Source organism: Ranitomeya imitator, chromosome 10, assembly GCF_032444005.1.
Source record: "Ranitomeya imitator isolate aRanImi1 chromosome 10, aRanImi1.pri, whole genome shotgun sequence".
Lineage (NCBI taxonomy): Eukaryota > Metazoa > Chordata > Amphibia > Anura > Dendrobatidae > Ranitomeya > Ranitomeya imitator.
The window spans coordinates 118,313,316-118,334,743 of NC_091291.1; the positions used below are offsets into that span (position 1 = coordinate 118,313,316).

The following is a 21,428-nucleotide window of genomic DNA, read 5'->3' on the forward strand; positions in this document are numbered from 1 at the left end:
AAATCGAAATCAAATTAATATTCGGTGAATGTTCTTTGTTTTCATCAATTCTTCTAGGCCCACCTGTAGAGAGTTTTTGAAGAATCTCGGCAGGGAGGTTGTTCCAAACATCTTGGAGAACTAGCCCCAGATCTTCTGTTTATATGGCTTGCACAAATCCTTCTGTCTCTGCATGTATTCCCAGACAGACTGGATGATGCTGAGATCAGAGCTCTGTGGGGCCATATCATCACTTCTAGAACTCCTTGTTCTTCTTTATGCTGAAGATATTTCTTAATGACATTGGCTTTATGTTTAGGGTCATTGTCAGGCTGCAGAATAAATTTGAATCCAATCCGACGCCTCCCTGATAGTATTGCACTATGGATAATTTTCTGCCCATATACTTCAGCATTAAGAACACCAAGAAATGGGCAACATGAGGACTATAGATGCAGTGATCAACGACAGAAACTTAGTGCAGCAAATGAAAGACACATCATGCTTGCTTCCCTTTAACATTGGAAGATGTCCAGCAGTGCCATCAGCTCAGAACTGGCGGCAACCAATGGAACCCAGCTACACTCATCTACTGTTGAAATCTGACCAAAAGTAGTTTTCAACGAAGAATTGTTACCGACAGCCATACCTTCAGCATGGACACAAGGCCTAATGAGTCAACCATGCACAAAAACATGGGGAAAGGGGTAAAAAAAATAGCAACAGATGCTCTGGGCTGATGAGTCAAAAGTGACTGTATTTGACTGTAACAGAAGGCAGTTTGTTCACTGAATGGCTGGTTGGCGGTACAATAATGAGGGTCTACAGAGAAACACAGTGGTGGGTCCTACAAGTTTGGGGCTGTATTTCAGTAATTGTACATTCGTAGGATTAATGGTGTCCTCAATGCTGAGAAATACAGGTAGATACTTATTTGTCAGGGACGTGTCTGATTGGTTGTATGCTTGGGGTCGTTGTCCGGCTGCTGACTAAATTTGGATCCAAAGTCATTAAGAACTATCTTCAGCGTAAGGAAGAACAAGGAGTCCTCAAAGTGATGATCCGAACCCACAAAGCCCTGATCCCAACATCATAGAGTCTGTTTGGCATTACATGAAGAGACAGAAGGATTTATACAAGGGACATCTACAGAAGATCTGTGGTTAGTTCACCAAGATGTTTGGAACAACCTCCCTGCCGATATTCTTCAAAAACTGTGCACCTAGAAAAAGTGATGAAGGCAAAGGGTGGTCACCAAATTTTGTTAATTGAGAAAATAAAAACTATTAACACTTCTATTTTGTAAACCTTCTTATTTTGTAGTATTTTTACACCCCTACATAAAACTTTTGCACAATCTTGTAAATTATGCTAAATGTAATGGTATCACACAATAACTAGGTCTGTATTTTACAAAATTATGTCAAGTCCCTTTTCCCTGGTCCGTTTCTAAAACTGACCCTTGGAAACATGACAGCAATCGGCTGACGACTGGACAAGCATAAAAGGACATTTAAAAAAGCAGCAATCAACTTCTCATACTGCCTCCTTGAACTAGGGGCGCCATAGGCTATCCCTGTCCCCCAGATGGTGGAAGCGCCAGGGTCTCGTACCATGTTATGCTCCTATCTTACACCTTACCTGTTTCCTCCCACAGCAAGGGAGGTGTGAGGCCAAACTGTATTGGAAAACACTAACCAGGCAAGTAGGGGTTGACAGGTCAAAAATAAAACTACAATCATACAAATACACTCACAAATCAAAAGAGTGGAAATCAATGGAACAGTAAGAGGGTAAACCAAAAGGAAGAGAATTAGGATAGACACACAATACCAAATCCATTCAGATATCTCCTGTAAACTACGACAACCGACTGCTACTAGTTCAGAACTCTCTTTCACCACCAAACCAGGAAGTTGTAACTATCACTGGCAACTCCCAAGTGCAAGAGGGGAGCATATGTATACCTGAGAGGAGTGACCAACACAGAACAGCTGAGACAATTCAGGATGGAGAGCTCAAGGAGATCAACTGAACTAATTAACCCTTGCAATGACAGAGCCAGGAAAACTTGCACTGTTTTATAGGATGGTGAAGCAGTTCTAATCAGTGCAGGAGTTCGGGTAACCAGATGATGCGTTCTTCTGGACCCTTTCTGTTGCGGCATCCCGTGACAAAAGGCCCCTCTGGTTGCAGAACTTATGTGAACATTTCTTATATATGATTTACAGTGGGGAAACTAAGTATTTGATACACTGACGATTTTACAAATTTTCCCACCTATAAAGAATGGAGAGGTCTGTAATTTTTATGTGAAAGACAGAATCTAAAAATAAAAACCAGTAAATCACATTATATAATTTTTACAAAATTAATTTGCATTTTATTTAATGAAACAAGTATTTGATACAATAGAAAAACAGAATTTAATATTTGGTACAGAAACCTTTGTTTGCAATTACAGAGGTCAGATGTTTCCTGTAGTTCTTGACCAAGTTTGCACGCACTGCAGCAGGGATTTTGGCCCCCTCCTCCATACAGATCTTCTCCAGATCTTTCAGGTTTCGGGGCCTTCGCTGGGCAACATTGACTTTCAGCTCCCTTAAAATATTTTCTATTGGGTTGGTAGGTTGCAAAATCGGCAGTGTATCAAATACATATTTTCCCCAGTGTATAAGATATAAATATATAACATATAAATGCCCCTATGCCAGTTCAATGGTGTATTAAAAAAAAAAAAAGTCACACACTATGGCATACACCATATTTGAACAATAATTTTGGGCTTCTTTTATCCGACGCTCATAAGAGTTTTCTGAGTGGAGCTAAGTAGAAGGGGCGAGTCCTCCAAGGGGCAGAAAAATGTACTAACTTGTCAAATTTACTGTCTTATTAGGGCAGACATACAAAATGTCAATCTTGATAAATTCCCCCTATAGTTTCAATATCTTTATATACAAGAATAAAACATTGGACATGACCTCAGTATTATAATATACTCTACAAAGAAACAGTCTACATTCCAGTGTGACCCGATCAGTGATCACAATTGTATTATACTCTATGCAGATATATAGGGCCGGCAACAGCAGCCAGCAAAGCCAGGAGGGTCAGAGCCCACTGCGCCCGGAAGGTCCGCTGCGACAATATGCTCCAGCTCCGCTTGCAGCAGTTTTACCCCCTACATCTGGAACCCAACATTGTACCAGAGATGGAGCCCACAGAAGTATCTCTTGAAACTTTAAAATTGTTGTCTCTTTCGGAATGGCTTGTATGAGCAACGTATTGCTGCAGATCCCTGGCAAATGGTAAACTTTGCCGTGGGAAGTGGTGTAGGTCATGAAAATATTGGTATTAAATGGCGGCCAAATAGGTGAATGATCATCCATGACACCCATGAGTCCTTCTTGGAGACCCCCTCTATGACTTCAATATGATGTAACACTATACCCCTCAAGTTCATATATCAATATAACAGAAAAGAAAGCGCCATGTTCAATTTCATGCTGCATTATGGAAATATCCTCTATTATTTTGAATACCTCAATAAGTTGGTGACATCCAGAGGCACAATATAGTAGTACATAAAGTGCCTTTATGTCTTGAGAGAGGAGGGAGAAGAGTGTGTTAAAAATATTTTTTTTTGTTGCTTTTTATAAGAACCTGGCGCCGCCCCCTACATGTTGTTGCCCTAGGCACTGGCCCACAACGTCCAAGTGGCAAATATGGCTCTTCCTACAGTTCCAAAATAGAGTCATGGGGACTATGTGTGCTGCGGCTCTGCTTGAGCCCTAATAGGGGGTGGTGTCTTGAAATGAGAGACAGATAGACGAAAAATCTAATAATGTCCAAAAATGTCACATGACTTTCCCTTGAGCTCCTCTGGAGGGTCCACCCTACACATCAGCTCCTTCCTGCAATTTTGACAATATGAATGGGGTTCAGGTCAATACTAGAAATGTTTTTATGTGAATATTTCCCATATTTAAATACCGGTAGTTCTGCTAATTTTAAGCATAAATCTGGCATATGGCCACTTGTCTGTCTCCTTCATTCACTGCCAGTGACCTTGAAGTATAAACACCAGAGCGCTTATTTATATTTATATACACTGCTCAAAAAAATAAAGGGAACACTAAAATCCCACATCCTAGATATCACTGAATGAAATATTCCAGTTGTAAATCTTTATTCATTACATAGTGGAAGGTGTTGAGAACAATAAAACCTAAAAATTTGATCAACGTAAATCACAACTAATATCCCACAGAGGTCCGGAGATGGAATGATGCTCAAAATCAAAGTGGAAAATGAAGTTACAGGCTGATCCAACTTCAGTGGAAATGCCTCAAGACAAGGAAATGATGCTCAGTAGTGTGTATGGTCTCCACGTGCCTGTATGACCTCCCTACAACGCCTGGGCAGGCTTCTGATGAGGCAGCGGATGGTCTCCTGAGGGATCTCCTCCCAGACCTGGACTAAAGCATCCGCCAACTCCTGGACAGTCTGTGGTGCAACGTGACGTTGGTGGACGGTGCGAGACATGATGTCCCAGATGTGTTCAATTGGATTCAGGTCTAAGGAACGGGCAGGCCAGTCCACAGCTTCAATGCCTTCATCTTGCAGGAACTGCTGACACACTCCTGCCACATGAGGTCTGACATTGTCCTGCATTAGGAGGAACCCAGGGCCAACCGCACCAGCATATGGTCTCACAAGGGGTCTGAGGATCTCATTTCAGTACCTAATGGCAGTCAGGCTACCTCTGGTGAGCACATGGAGGGCTGTGCAGCCCTCCAAAGAAATGCCACCCCATACCATTACTGACCCACTGCCAAATCGGTCATGCTGAAGGATGTTGCAGGCAGCAGATCACTCTCCATGGCATCTCCAGACTCACATATGCTCAGCGGAACCTGCTTTCATCCATGAAGAGCACAGGACGTCAGTGGCGAATTTGCCAATCCTGCTGTTCTGTGGCAAATACCAAGCGTCCTGTAGGGTGTTGGGCTGTGAGCACAATCCCAATCTGTGGACGTCAGGCACTCAGACCAACCTCATGGAGTCAGTTTCTAACCATTTGTGCAGACACATGCACATTTGTGGCCTGCTGGAGGTAATTTTACAGAGCTCTGGCAGTACTCCTCCTGTTCCTCCTTGCACAAAGACTGAGGTAGTGGTCCTGCTGCTGGGTTGTTGCTCTCCTACGGCCCCTTCCACGTCTCCTGGTGTACTGGCCTGTCTCCTGGTAGCGCCTCCAGCATCTAGACACTATGCTGACAGACACAGCAAACCTTCTTGCCACGGCTCGCATTGATGTGCCATCCTGGATGAGCTGCACTACCTGAGCCACTTGTGTGGGTTGTAGAGTCCATCTCATGCTACGATTGTGAAAGCACAACCATCATTCAAAAGTGACCAAAACATCAGCCAGAAAGCATTAGTACTGAGATGTGGCCTGTGGTCCCCACCTGCGGAACCACTCCTTTATTGAGTGTGTCTTGATAATTGCCAATAATTTCCGTGTTAAATTGATTGTCAAACAGTGTTGCTTCCTAAGTGGACAGTTTGATTTCACGGAAGTTTGATTTACTTGGAGTTACATTCTGTTGTTTAAGTGTTCCCTTTATTTTTTTTAGCAGTACATATATATATATATATATATATATATATATATATATACATACAGTACAGACCAAAAGTTTGGACACACCTTCTCATTTAAAGATTTTTCTGTATTTTCATGACTATGAAAATTGTGCATTCACACTGAAGGCATCAAAACTATGAAGTAACACATGTGGAATTATATACTTAACAAAAAAGTGTGAATCAACTGAAAATATGTTGTATATTCTAGGTTCTTCAAAGTAGCCACCTTTTGCTTTGATGACTGCTTTGCACACTCTTGGCATGCTATTGATGAGCTTCAAGAGGTAGTGACCGGGAATAGTCTTCCAACAATCTTGAAGGAGTTCCCAGAGATGCTTAGCACTTGTTGGCCCTTTTGCCTTCACTCTGCGGTCCAGCTCACCCCAAACCATCTCGATTGGGTTCCGGTCTGGTGACTGTGGAGGCCAGGTCATCTGGTGTAGCACCCCATCACTCTCCTTCTTGGTCAAATAGCCCTTACACAGCCTGGAGGTGTGTTTGGGGTCATTGTCCTGTTGAAAAATAAATGATGGTCCAACTAAACGCAAACCGGATGGTATAGCATGCCACTGCAAGATGCTGTGGTAGCCATGCTGGTTTAATTTACCTTCAATTTTGAATAAATCCCCAACAGTGTCACCAGCAAAGCACCCCCACACCATCACACCTCCTCCTCCATGCTTCACGGTGGGAACCAGGCATGTAGAGTCCATCCGTTCACCTTTTCTGCGTCGCACAAAGACACGGTGGTTGGAACCAAAGATCTCAAATTTGGACTCATCAGACCAAAGCACAGATTTCCACTGGTCTAATGTCCATTCCTTGTGTTCTTTAGCCCAAACAAGTCTCTTCTGCTTGTTGCCTGTCCTTAGCAGTGGTTTCCTAGCAGCTATTTTACCATGAAGGCCTGCTGCACAAAGTCTCCTCTTAACAGTTGTTGTAGAGATGTCTGCTGCTAGAACTCTGTGTGGCATCGACCTGGTCTCTAATCTGAGCTGCTGTTAACCTGCGATTTCTGAGGCTGGTGACTCGGATAAACTTATCCTCAGAAGCAGAGGTGACTCTTGGTCTTCTTTTCCAGGCACTGCTTCTAATAGCCAATTTCCTACTCCACACTGATGAGGGGCAAATACCCCGAAACAGCTGTGTGTATATGGATAGATAGTTTTGGCATAGGTGGTTTTCCTTTTTGGATGCTGCCCTTCCTGTGGTTGTTCCTTCCCAGTGAAAGACCTGGCTATTTATTGCTTGCGTTGAGAAACACGCGATGGTGTCTCCGCGGCTTTTCTACATGCATTTGTATATTTCCCACAAGGGATGGGAGCAGTGTTCTGGATCACTGCATTGAGAAACACGTGATGGTGTCTCTGCGGTGTTGGATGTTTTGATCTCCCCGAGGTCATTCATCCTTGTGTTTATATTCATTTCCAGGGGCGGTCCTCATGTGAGCCAGTTTCTTTGTAGCGCTTGATGGTTTTTGCCACTGCACTTGGGGACACTTTCAAAGTTTTCCCAATTTTTCGGATTGACTGACCTTCATTTCTTAAAGTACTTAAAGTAATGATGGCCACTGTTTACTTGTTTTCTTTACTTAGAATTTGTATTATGGCAAGAAAAAAATCAGCTAACAGTCTATTCAGTAGGACTATCAGCTGTGTGTCCACCAGACTTCTGCACAACACAAATGATGGTCCCAATCCCATTTATAAGGCAAGAAATCCCACTTATTAAACCTGACAGGGCACACCTGTGAAGTGAACACCATTCCCGGTGACATCCTCTTGAAGCTCATCAAGAGAATGCCAAGAGTGGGCAAAGCAGTCATCAAAGCAAAAGGTGGCTACTTTGAAGAACCTAGAATATAAGACATATTTTCAGTTGTTTCACACTTTTTTGTTAAGTATATAATTCCACATGTGTTAATTAATAGTTTTGATGCCTTCAGTGTGAATGTACAATTTTCGTAGTCATGAAAATACAGAAAAATCTTTAAATGAGAAGGTGTGTCCAAACTTTTGGTCTGTATTGTGTGTATATATAAAGGGAACAATGACTAGTGGTAAGCCCCTAGGAAATATGAAGACATAAAACACCATCAGAAACCTAAAGGTTAATTCCTGAGGGTCAAATAATTCTAGAATATAGTACTGAATATAAATGAATAAAAACATATCTCCAGATTTACACTGCGGGGGCCTGGAGATACTCAGCCTACGGTACATTAATGGCGTTGTCTCATGAAAGCAAACCCTATCTATATGTCCTTATCGCGCAAAGACATCACATTTCAATATATTTTAAAGGGGATCTGTTACCGGGGCAAAAGTGGGCAATTTTGGGGCATCTTGTTCCTGCTGCTCCACTGAGTAATCCGTTTTTTGTTTTTTGGAAATTCACCATAAGGTTCCAGAGATATGAGGCTTTTTCTTGACAGCTAATTTTTATGGTCTTTACAAGGAGGCGTGGCTCACTGGGATCTCTGGGGGCGTGTCTTTAGGCTGTTCTGCATTATTGAGCCACACCCATTGGTAGAGAGTATAAAAAATTAGCTCTAAATAAAAAGGACCATATCTCTGGAACCATATGGCGAATTTACAAAAAAACAAAAAGTAAAATAGTCAAAGGAGAAGCAGAATTAAAATAAGAGCAAAATCTGTTCATTTTTGACACGGTGACAGGTCTGTTTTAAGTGGTGTAAAATGGAGAAAATAGGAATAAATGACAGTTGTAGTCCTAGCTCTGATTAAAATAGGCAGATATATGTCCAATCACCAAATCGGTCTGTAATTTTTGGGAGTCCCTCTTTAAGTAGCGTGACACTTTGCTCACTTAATATGTGACTAGTCATGAGTAAGACTGCCTAGTGCAGTCGAAACGCGCTGGCTGGGTCATGTCGACCATGTAAATTTTTCTTTTGTATGCTCACTATTTTCTTTTAAAAAATAAAAAGAAAAGGAAAATGCAGTCCTGTTGAGCCAGACTCCAATTTTTTCTATTTTCCTTAATGTGAGGCCAGGGCGAGGCCGGTGTTTGAGCCCCAGGTGGATGAGCAGAGAGCAACTGGGTGAGCTGGAATCAAGTTTCTATAACTGGTACTGGGCACCCTGGTAATACACTCCTCTGATGAGTCTTAATAGAAGACGAAACAAGTTGAGGAGCAGAATGGAGTAGGGGTGACTAGGAGTTATATAGTGGCAGTGACAGACTTGGGTATTGCTCTTTTTAGTATAAACACTTGATAAATGTCCTGGATACAAGTAGTAAGGACAAAAAACTCCGAATAATATAGTACCAACAGTAGGTGGAAAAACACACCAACAAGAGAGTATAATCCTACATATAATTTTTATTGTACACAAAAAAAATGAATAAAAATACACACATTAAAATAAGAACCACTGGAAACCAGTAACAGGACACAAACTGACCAGCACACAACGCCAATGACAAAAATAAGTAGAAATTCAATGCTCCATAAAGTGCCAATAAAATATAGCTAGAAAAAATATGTCAATATGTGTGCTCTTACAGCTTGAGACATTGCATCATAAAGCAAAGTGCATAGTGCCTAAGATATGAAGGCCTAAATTAGGTCATAAAGTGCAGTGCTAAGCTGAAAATGGAGACATGATATACTTACAAAATGAATAAAGAGCAAGGTGCCGGTAACAGATTGGTCCCTGCCGCCCCAACGCACGTTTCGTCGAGACTTCCTCAGGAGGCGTGCACTTGGGGGGGGGGGGCGGTTCCAACTATTTATACAATGTCCGACCAATGAAAATAAAGGGGCTATACTTAATTACTAATGCACCTCCACACATGCAGAACTACGCACATTGGTGTCCAGCGGTATCCGGTAACAGCGGCGCATGCGTCGTCGCCATGGCCACCGATGAACCATCACAGGAGTGGCCGTGGAACGCAAGCAGGCAGAGCTGTCAGGGAGACGGAATCTGCGTGCCGCACGCCGGATGCCGCCCACACAATGGTCCGAGGCCACAGAGGCGGCGCATGCGCACACCAGACTTGCGGGGACTCAGTCAGAAGGAAAGAAGGAAGAACTAACAGGGATTGCTTCAAAGTAAGTATGTATATGCTTGTCAATATGCACCTTATTGTGCATTATATGCATATACATACTTACTTTGAAGCAATCCCTGTTAGTTCTTCCTGGTTTCCTTCTGAGTCCCCGCAAGTCCGGTGTGCGCATGCTCCGCCTCTGTGGCCTCGGACCATTGTGTGGGCGGCACCCGGCGCGCGGCACGCAGATTCCGTCTCCCTGACGGCTCTGCCTGCTTGAGTTCCACGGCCGCTCCTGTGATGGTTCATCGGTGGCCATGGCGACGACGCATGCGCCGCTGTTACCGGATACCGCTGGACACCAATGTGCGTAGTTCTGCATGTGTGGAGGTGCATTAGTAATTAAGTATAGTCCCTTTGTTTTCATTGGTCGGACATTGTATAAATAGTTGGAACCCGTACCCCAAAGTGCACGTCTCCTGAGGAAGTCTCGACGAAACGTGCGTTGGGGCGGCAGGGACCAATCGGTTACCGGCACCTTGCTCTTTATTCATTTTGTAAGTATATCATGTCTCCATTTTCAGCTTAGCACTGCACTTTATGACCTAATTTAGGCCTTCATATCTTAGGCACTATGCACTTTGCTTTATGATGCAATGTCTCAAGCTGTAAGAGCACACATATTGACATATTTTTTCTAGCTATATTTTATTGGCACTTTATGGAGCATTGCATTTCTACTCATTTTTGTCATTGGCGTTGTGTGCTGGTCAGTTTGTGTCCTGTTACTGGTTTCCAGTGGTTCTTATTTTAATGTGTGTATTTTTATTCATTTTTTTGTGTACAATAAAAATTATATGTAGGATTATACTCTCTTGTTAGTGTGTTTTTCCACCTACTGTTGGTACTATATTGCTCTTTTTAGGTCTGGAGTTATTGCGCAGAGCACGACAGGGTTAGTATAATAAGTCTATAGTCCAGATATTTAACCATCTGACTTCTGCCCTGCAAAAGCGATCCTGATTACCATAGATTATGATGACCAGGGAGCCAGGGGAGATTTAGCCTTTTTATATGAGCACTGGCTGCTTTTGGGCACTTCTCCATATTGTTGCGGGATTCTATGGTGATTTCTAACGTGCTTTGATCTGATACTTACTCTGGAGAGTAACGTGAGGCATCCCCAGAGCTTCTCACCAAAGTTGGTCAAAAAATTGTGCTGGTCTTGAGATTTTATATTTTAATAAGACTTTTTCGGAAACAATATTATATAATATATATATATATATATATATATATATTTTTTTTTTTACTTTATTTTTTACTTCCTTTAGGGGACTTCAAGCTGTCATAGTCAGTATTGGAGTATATGGTAAAATTGTGGTTCTGTTATGAAGCCTGGCCTCTGGCTGAGCTTCACAGGAGTATTAATATGGCGGACACAGGGAGCCTTCAGCAGACCTCGACTGCTCAACTAACCTGTCGGCTCGCTGAAATCATGACACATGGGTGCCAATGAGAGCTGGGCTGTCCAATTTTTTATCTTCAGAAGCGCACTTCTCCTCTGTCTCCCTACTTCATGCTTGCCGGGGGGCGGTGCATTCTAGAAGATTGACAGTCCGGACCAGCAGCTTACTGGCATCTGTGGTCTGAACTGTGCACCCTCCCATGCTGCTCACAGCTTTGCCTCCGCAGGACAATGGCGCCGAAGGTTCTCTAATCCACTGATCTGGCCGGCTTCAGTGTTGCCCTTGCAAGTTGCATAGAAAACAGCTTGCAGACACTTTCTCCTTGATTCCTACAGACTGCGGAGGTGGCCGGTAACCCATGAAACAAGCAGTAAACTATAAAATTAAAAAAAATCGCTTCGTTCTTGAGAATTTTCAATAACAGCTACGTTGCAAAGTTGTAAGCAAACTGCAGAACCGTACTTTAAAGAGGCTAGCGTAGTAATATTTGTAAAATAAAGTAGCTGCATGGGGGCCTGTGTTTTTGCAGGAAGATATGTACTTTTAAGCTAAGTGTATTTTTGAACTTTTTTTAACTTCTTTTTTTTTTCTGGGTGGCGGGAGATGAGAGGACATCAGCAATTTTGCCATTGGATTTTTGGATTTTGCTTTTATAGTCTTCAGGTTGTTTTGATTACAGTTCTACAAAAATAAGTCGTTTTTTTTTTCTCCTTTCGCACAAGAAAAACATTTTTGCTTTTTAGAAAATAATTGTTTACAATAGGTTAGTAAAGGACCTATAACATTTTTATGTTTCTATTCACTGAGCAGTATAAAGTACATGTTTTTGCAGGACGGCTTCATCGGTACCATTTTGGAGAACATATGGATTTTTGACTTTTTTATTTTGGCATTGTTTCTTAATTCTTTATTCCAATAACAACTTTTTTTTTTTTTAAGTCCCAGCACGAAATTTCACATTTTTTCATCTGGGGTCGCGCCAAACAGATTAAGGTTATCCGTGGGCCTCACAAATGAGATTTCTGGTGCCAGAAAAAGGGCTGTGAAATGTACAATATTTCGGCAAAAAAACACTTCCCAAGCCACTTGTCACTTAAGTTTGAGAAGCACTGCACCCCCAAACTAAAAGTCTAAAAGTCCGCTAGAATTTACTCCTATTTTTACATAACTCGATATGGGCAATGCCAGAACTGCTTTTCGGAAGTGCGTCGAGGCCGGCTCAAAATGGAAAAGAAGTCGCAACAGTTTTCCAGAAATGTGTCCTGCACTACAATGTCCAACTTTTTGTATCAGAAGACTGGAACACAGGACACAATACATTGGACACGATACATTGGACACGATACATTTTTGTCTAAATGTTTAAATTATGGGGCTGATGTAGGGGGTGATCGGTTCCAATAGAAAGGTTTATACAGGTATCTGACTCTGAGTGACTCCCAATTTCTATCTCGTTGGTATTTTCAAATATCAAAAAAAGTCACAATGCTAAAGCAAAAGTACAAAGAAAGACGGGATGTGTTCAGTATCCGGACATTTGTCCTTTCATAACACATTCCAACAGGATTTCTGTATTGTCCTACATGGAACATTAGTGAGAGATTTCCTGAGATTGTGCGATTTGAAATTCTAGCAGTAGGAAACAATTATGCCACGTTCCAAAGATGGGTTTTTGGCAATTTTTTTTTACGCCACATATTTAAAAATGCAAGTAACCAATTTTACTTAATGGTGCAGAAAATCTGCAACACCAAAAGCTCATCATGGGACCGCAGCTTTACAGTGCTATTACGCTGCCATTGGCTCAGTAGTTAGCACTGTATGGTGGCTCAGTAGTTAGCACTGTATCATGACTCAGTGGTTAGCACTGTATGGTGGCTCAGTGGTTAGCACTGTATGGTGGCTCAGTGGTCAGCACTGTATGGTGGATCAGTGGTTAGCACTGTATGGTGGCTCAGTGGTCAGCACTGTATGGTGGATCAGTGGTTAGCACTGTATGGTGGATCAGTGGTTAGCACTGTATGGTGGATCAGTGGTCAGCACTGTATGGTGGCTCAGTGGTCAGCACTGTATGGTGGCTCAGTGGTTAGCACTGTATGGTGGCTCAGTAGTTAGCACTGTATCATGACTCAGTGGTTAGCACTGTATGGTGGCTCAGTAGTTAGCACTGTATGGTGGATCAGTGGTCAGCACTGTATGGTGGATCAGTGGTTAGCACTGTATGGTGGCTCAGTGGTCAGCACTGTATGGTGGATCAGTGGTTAGCACTGTATGGTGGATCAGTGGTTAGCACTGTATGGTGGCTCAGTGGTCAGCACTGTATGGTGGCTCAGTGGTTAGCACTGTATGGTGGCTCAGTAGTTAGCACTGTATCATGACTCAGTGGTTAGCACTGTATGGTGGCTCAGTGGTTACCACTAAATGGTGTCTCAGTGGTTAGCACTGTATGGTGGCTCAGTAGTTAACACTGTATAGTGGCTCAGTAGTTAGCACTGAATGGTGTCTCAGTGGTTACCACTACATGGTGGCTCAGTGGTTAGCACTGTATGGTGGCTCAGTGGTCAGCACTGTATGGTGGCTCAGTAGTTAGCACTGTATCATGACTCAGTGGTTAGCACTGTATGGTGGCTCAGTGGTTACCACTAAATGGTGTCTCAGTGGTTAGCACTGTATGGTGGCTCAGTAGTTAGCACTGTATAGTGGCTCAGTAGTTAGCACTGAATGGTGTCTCAGTGGTTACCACTACATGGTGGCTCAGTGGTTAGCACTGTATGGTGGCTCAGTGGTTAGCACTGTATGGTGGCTCAGTGGTTAGCACTGTATGGTGGCTCAGTGGTTAGCACTGAATGGTGTTACAGTGGTTAACACTGCATGGTGACTAAGTGGATAGCACTGTATGGTGGCTCAGTGGTCAGCACTGTATGGCGGCTCAGTAGTTAGCACTGTATGGTAGCTTAGTGGTTAGCACTGTATGGTGGCTCAGTGGTTAGCACTGTATAGTGGCTCAGTAGTTAGCACTGAATGGTGTCTCAGTGGTTACCACTACATGGTGGCTCAGTGGTTAGCACTGTATGGTGGCTCAGTAGTTAGCACTGAATGGTGTTTCAGTGGTTAACACTGCATGGTGACTAAGTGGATAGCACTGTATGGTGGCTCAGTGGTCAGCACTGTATGGCGGCTCAGTAGTTAGCACTGTATGGTAGCTTAGTGGTTAGCACTGTATGGTGGCTCAGTGGTTAGCACTGTATAGTGGCTCAGTAGTTAGCACTGAATGGTGTCTCAGTGGTTACCACTACATGGTGGCTCAGTGGTTAGCACTGTATGGTGGCTCAGTAGTTAGCACTGAATGGTGTTTCAGTGGTTAACACTACATGGTGACTAAGTGGATAGCACTGTACAGTGGCTCAGTGGTTAGCACTGTATGGTGGCTCAGTGGTCAGCACTGTAAGGCGGCTCAGTGGTCAGCACTGTTCCTTTGCAATGCTGGGGTCCTGAGTTCAAATCCCACCATGGACAACATCTGCAAGGCGTTTGTATGTTCTCCCCGTGTTTTTGTGGGTTTCCTCCAGTTTCTACCCAAACTCCAAACACATACTGATAGGGAATCTAGATTGTGAGCCCCAATGGGGACAGCGATGATGGTGATGTCTGTACAGCGCTATGGAATATGATGGTGCTATATAAGCGAGCATAATAATTACTAGGGACATTGTCATGTTTATGTGTGAAGGTGGGAGAGACACTACCCTCCTGAGGACCAGACATGTCTGTCCATTACGTGGGCGGCTCATTGAATCAATGGGACCCTTGTTATGCTTCATTTCCAATGCAGTGGCGTTACAGCAGAACTGAACATTTTCTGTTGCATTTCTCCCCAAAATGTAGCTTAGGCCGGGGTCACGCTTGCGAGTGTGATGCGAGAAACTCGCGCATCAATACCCGGCACTGCCGGCAGCACTAGGACCGGAGCGTGCAGCTAGATAGAAATACATGCAGCCGTATGTTCCGGTCCGAGTGTCGGCGGCAGCGTATTGATGCGCGAGTTTCTCCCATCACTCGCAAGTGTGACCCCGGCCTAATAGCAATGAAACCCCCGGATCCACTTATTGCTCCCTGCTCCTGATCGACTGTCTTACCTTGAATTGAATTTATTGTTTGTATATATACGTTTTATATTGTACCTCTGCTGGTACTACAATTAGGTATACCTGACTGGTTATATTTTACCATTGCTCTAGACGCATTTGTATATATCACCACTTCATTGTAAAGTGCTGCGGAATATGTTGGCGCAATATAACATTATTATTATTGCTTGTAAACTCCTTAAACAATAGGAGATTGTCCAAACAGGACAAGCACATTATAGCACAAAGCAGTATGTTTCTTTTGCCGCAGTTTGCAGATGTTACATATGAGTAAATGGGATTTAATGAATGTCTATGGTGGTTTTGAAGACCATAAATAATTTATCCCCACTTTCTTTACCAGGTAAAATGATAAAATAATAGAATTGCATGTGTGTTGAATGGAAAGTAGTTGCCCCCCCCCCCAGCCCGGCTCACTCCGGAGTGCAATAAATCGTCCAATCAGCACCGGACGTATTTACGGCACGGCTGTAAATAAATCCTGCCGCGTTCTTTTGCTTTATATGGAGACTCGGGAATCTTTTTGCTTTTTATTGGCTGGCTGGCTGGCAGCCTCATTACATTATGACGCTTCTAAGGGCATTTTCCCCCATTAATATTATTGACGGGTTCGTGCACATAACCATTGGGAGTCTGCCCTCTGACTACAGCACTCGTCCCAAACTCTAAAATGCTTCATAAAGTTCAGAGGTGATCATCGAGTTTATCAATTAATAAAAAAAATATTACATGTGATCCAATAAGTAAAATGTAGATTGCTTCAAGTCTATAGGACGTGCGTGTCTGCCGCTGGAGTGATGAGCCCTTTACTAAAACAATCGGGTTGGAATATCGATAATGCCGAGATCTCTTCAACCTGTAGCCCCCCCAATGGTTGCAAAACTCCAAAATACCATCATGCTTGGAGTTGTAGTTTTGTAACAGCTGGGGAGCCACAGGTTGGGGACCCCAATTTACAGAATAATCAACTTATGACTAATGACATTAATGTTAATGGATACACTTAGCTTGACGTTACTTCCGAAAAGTGTCAAAATGCTCCCATATTGGTAAAGACTGGAGAATGACATTTTTTTGGGCTGCTTCTAAAAATGTGCCATCTCGTTGTGAACTGATAACAGCATCCTAGAATAAGGCCGTAGAACAGCGACAACCATGCAGCTGAAGAGTTTTAGAAGTCTGGTCCACTCGAGTGTTAAGCATAGTCATGGCCTGCCATGCCCCGAAGCAAAAGCCATCACCAGTCCACGGTAAATTAACGACCGCAGTAAGCATCAGCATTCAGACAGGTTATTATCTAACCCTGGGAATCCCCTTATTCACAATCGAGTCCAGGCATCAGTATGGCATTGTGACGGTGAAATGCATTTCATGCAGAATAACCTCAGCAGTAACATGAATTCAATGATGCATCAGAGATCCCCGTCAGTGCATTGCCATGCACACCTGGGTTCCCTGTGTTAAAGTGATGAGGATTAAAAGAAATGAACTGCGTTGTGATCATGCAAACAGGACATAAGAAAGGGGATGGAGAGAAATTGCTTCACATTTATACAGCAGGCAATACTCAGACCCGGAAACCAACATCCGTCCATGGTGTTGAACCCAACAAAAGTGTGACCATTCTGTGGTGGGGAAAACTACATGGCGTGTGTCCATGGTGCTGAACCCAACAAGTGTGACCACTCTGTGGAGGGGCAAACTACATGGCCTGTGTCCATGGTGCTGAACCCAACAAGTGTGACCACTCTGTGGAGGGGCAAACTACATGGCATCTGTCCATGGTGCTGAACCCAACAAAAGTGTGACCACTCTGTGGTGGGTCAAACTACATGGTGTGTGTCCATGGTGCTGAACCCAACAAAAGTGTGACCACTCTGTGGTGGGGTAAACTACATGGCGTGTGTCCATGGTGCTGAACCCAACAAAAGTGTGACCGCTCTGTGGTGGGGTAAACTACATGGCGTGTGTCCATGGTGCTGAACCCAACAAAAGTGTGACCACTCTGTGGTGGGGAAAACTACATGGCATGTGTCCATGGTGCTGAACCCAACAAGTGTGACCCCTCTGTGGAGGGGCAAACTACATGGTGTGTGTCCATGGTGCTGAACCCAACAAAAGTGTGACCACTTTGTGGTGGGGTAAACTACATGGCGTGTGTCCATGGTGCTGAACCCAACAAAAGTGTGACCACTCTGTGGTGGGGAAAACTACATGGCATGTGTCCATGGTGCTGAACCCAACAAGTGTGACCACTCTGTGGAGGGGCAAACTACATGGTGTTTGTCCATGGTGCTGTACCCAACAAAAGTGTGACCACTCTGTGGCGGGGCAAACTACATGGCATCTGTCCATGGTGCTGAACCCAACAAAAGTGTGACCACTCTGTGGTGGGGCAAACTACATGGCATGTGTCCATGGTGCTGAACCCGACAAAAGTGTGACCACTCTGTGGTGGGGCAAACTACATGGTGTGTGTACATGGTGCTGAAATGACAAAGGTGTGATCTATTGCATAGTGCTGAAATAACACAAGAGTGATCTATGTATAGTGCCGAAATAAAACAAGTGTGATCTATGTATAGTGCTGAAACACCACAAGTGTGATCTATGTATAGTGCTGAAACACCACAAGTGTGATCTATATATAGTGCCGAAACACCACAAGTGTGGTCTTTGTATAGGGCTAAAATAACACAAGTGTGATCTATGTATAGTGCCGAAATAAAACAAGTGTGATCTATGTATAGTGATGAAAGAACACAAGAGTCTTCTACGTATAGTGCCGAAATAACAAACGTGCGATCTATATGTAGCGCTGAAATACCACACGTGTGTTCTATGCATGTGAGTGTGAGTTGTCCATGAAGCTGAAGTCACAACTTTGATGAATCCACGGTCCGTGTTATCTCTACGGACAAGTGTAGGTGTCCACAGGACTAAAGCCATCACAGGTGCTGTCACATCCCAGGGGTGAGGTGCCCATGCTGTTGCTGTTGTTGCTACTGATGAAACAAAGCACAAGTGTGATCTGTCTGTGGTGCTGGAAGCAGGCGCATCACCCATTCATTCCTACGTGGATTACACAGACAGGCAGCCTCAGATGCAGGAGAGAGACAGATAAAATGCAGGAGGGACTCACCTTCCACAGTTGCAGTGACAAACCCGATCTTCCCCTCTTAAATGCGGTAAGATATAATTGTGAAATCGGTCCAAAAGAGCGTTCATGTCCATCAAGCAAGCTATTGCCTGTAAGAGCCCATAACCAAGGCATCGGGTCAACTCTAGATGGAATAAAACATTGACTCTAGTTTGCTGGCTAAAAAGACTGGAGCATTATTGACAATGCTGCCACTAAAGGACACACGATGCGCAGACACACACTGACACAGGCACACACGCATGCACACTGACACAGATACATGCATACATACTGACAGACACACACACTGACACACACATATATACACACTGAATCACAGACACTAACACATGCACACACATACGCACATACACTGACACACGTGCACGCACTGAAACAGACATACACACTGACACACATACATACTTACATGCACACATATACTGACACTAACGCACACATGCACCGACACATACACACATACATGTTTACACATGCACATACATACAGTGACACATGCACACATATACACATACATGCACGCACATACATGCATACACATATGCTGACACATACACACACATATATGCATGGACATGCACACACATACACGCACACACACACACATACTCTGACACATACACACACATACATGCACACACATACACTGACACATGCATGCACACACACACTGACACATACATGCACGCACAAGCACACACAGGCACTGACACATACATGCATGCACATACACACATATACATGCAGGCACACATACAAATACATGCATGCACATGCACTGACCCACACATACATGCATGCATATGCACACACATACATTGACACATACATACACACACATACATGCACACACATACACACACATACACACACATACATGCATGCACATACATGCACTGACACATGCATGCACATACTGACACTGACACATACATGCATGCACATACTGACACTGACACATACATATATACACATGCATACACATACATGCACTGACACATACACACACATATATACACATGCACATACTGACACTGACATGCACTGACACATACATGCATGCGCATACTGACACTGACACATACACACACATACATGCATGCACATACTGACACTGACACATACATATATACACATGCATACACATACACTGACACATACATGCACTGACACATACATACATGCATGCACATACTGACACTGACATCCACAGACACATACACACACATACATGCATGCACATACTGACACTGACACATACATATATACACATGCATACACATACACTGACACATACATGCACTGACACATACGCATACACACATACATGCACATACTGACACTGACACATACATGCATATACACACATATATACACATGCACATACTGACACATACATGCACTGACACATACACACACATACATACATGCATGCACATACTGACACTGACATGCACTGACACATACATGCAGACACATACTGACACTGACACATACATATATACACATGCATACACATACTGACACTGACATGCACTGACACATACACACACATACACACACATACATACATGCATACACATACTGACACTGACATGCACTGACACATACACACACATACACGCACATACTGACACTTACATGCAGACACAGACATTGATACACATAGAGTCAATATGACATTGCTACAAATACATGAAGTGAGAAGAGTTCCTCTTACCATAACAATGGACGCCCCCAGTACCATGAATATCATGGTGTTTGCGCTCATGTGCATATATATGATATTGACAAGGTTGTGTCTATTTCCCCTAAAAAAGCCGGTTCTCTTCTTCTATTTCCTGCCTCTTCTCCGCAAAGGTCAGAATTGGTCATCTCCCCTCCCCCCCAAAAAAAATCTGCAATCCTTGATGCTGAAGAAAACCCAAAGAATCCAGTTACATATAGATGTATACAGTCATGTTGGTAAACTCCAGTACTGCCCCCCCAAAGGATTAATGAAGACCCCCCTCCCTCCCTCCCTTCCTTAGAGAACTGTGGGGGTCGTCTCAGTCCTGATCGCCCTTCTTTGACTCCCTCCCATTATAGAACAATGTGACAGGCATTTCCCCCCTCCGCCTTTTGAGTTTTAGGGCTGCCACATTGCAAGGATTGCAAACACCCCTTCTCCGCATCAATTGATCCGAGGGAAGAAGAAGAAAAAAAGAGTCAATCAATAATTCAGGGATCCTGGATGATGTTCTCTAGGATGCTGAGGAGAGGGGCATCGTCTCCCTGGGCTTCATGGAGGATGATCACTTCCTAATTGCTGCTTCCCCCCAAAAAAAGGCATCTATAGGGTGTATATAGGCAGATGGAGCCAGCAGCACAGCGGAAGTAGGGGGCAGTGCTGATCCCCCCAGAGCAGTGTAGCAGCAGCAGCAGCCTGCAGCCCTGCTCCACTGACAGTGCAGCCACAATTGATATTCTGCACCATGCAGCAGCAGCAGCAGCCACTGGGCTTCCACCTACTAACATATGCTAATAGCAGCAGCCATAATAGCAGCTAGACAGCCCCCAAACCTCAGGGAAGGTAGCACCAAGCACCCCTCCCAAACTGATGAGATATACCTGGACACTGGCCTGAATGGAAGCCAGGTTGGTGCAAGAGGGGGGAGGGGATGGAATAAACTGCAACACTGGGAGTAACAGATGGATACAGATCAGCCATTTAATGAACACTTCATTAAGACAGCAATTAATAGGGATAGCTGATAGGTTAAACATGGATACCTACATGGCAAAATAACTCCAAAATGCCTGTAAACTCCATAAGGTTTTCCATATAAAGTAGCAGTATACAAAAATATATACAAAAAATAAATGGGCAGGGAGAGGGTTAACATAAGAGATTACAGAATGTGTAATATATATATATATATATATATATATATATATATTTAAATAGTTTTTTTTTATTATTATTTTTTTTAACATAAAAAAAAATACATGTTTTAA

General features: G+C 43.4%; 1 protein-coding gene across 2 annotated transcripts in view; it reads right to left on the reverse strand.

Annotated features, from left to right (window-relative positions):
* TMEM240 (transmembrane protein 240) overlaps positions 1–21,076 on the reverse strand; it is a 64,554-nt gene extending 43,478 nt beyond the window's left edge. Inside the window, exons 1-2 of one of the 2 annotated variants that reach the window (XM_069740924.1) lie at positions 20,152–21,005; positions 18,411–18,517 (exon numbers count right to left, since the gene is read on the reverse strand). In XM_069740924.1, coding sequence (XP_069597025.1) covers positions 18,411–18,517; positions 20,152–20,208 — 164 coding nt within the window. In that variant the 5' untranslated portion in view covers positions 20,209–21,005. Of the gene's footprint in view, positions 1–18,410; positions 18,553–20,151 lie in introns of both variants that reach the window. The other variant, XM_069740925.1, reaches the window with a different exon arrangement.
* Between the last annotated feature and the right edge of the window lie 352 nt (positions 21,077–21,428).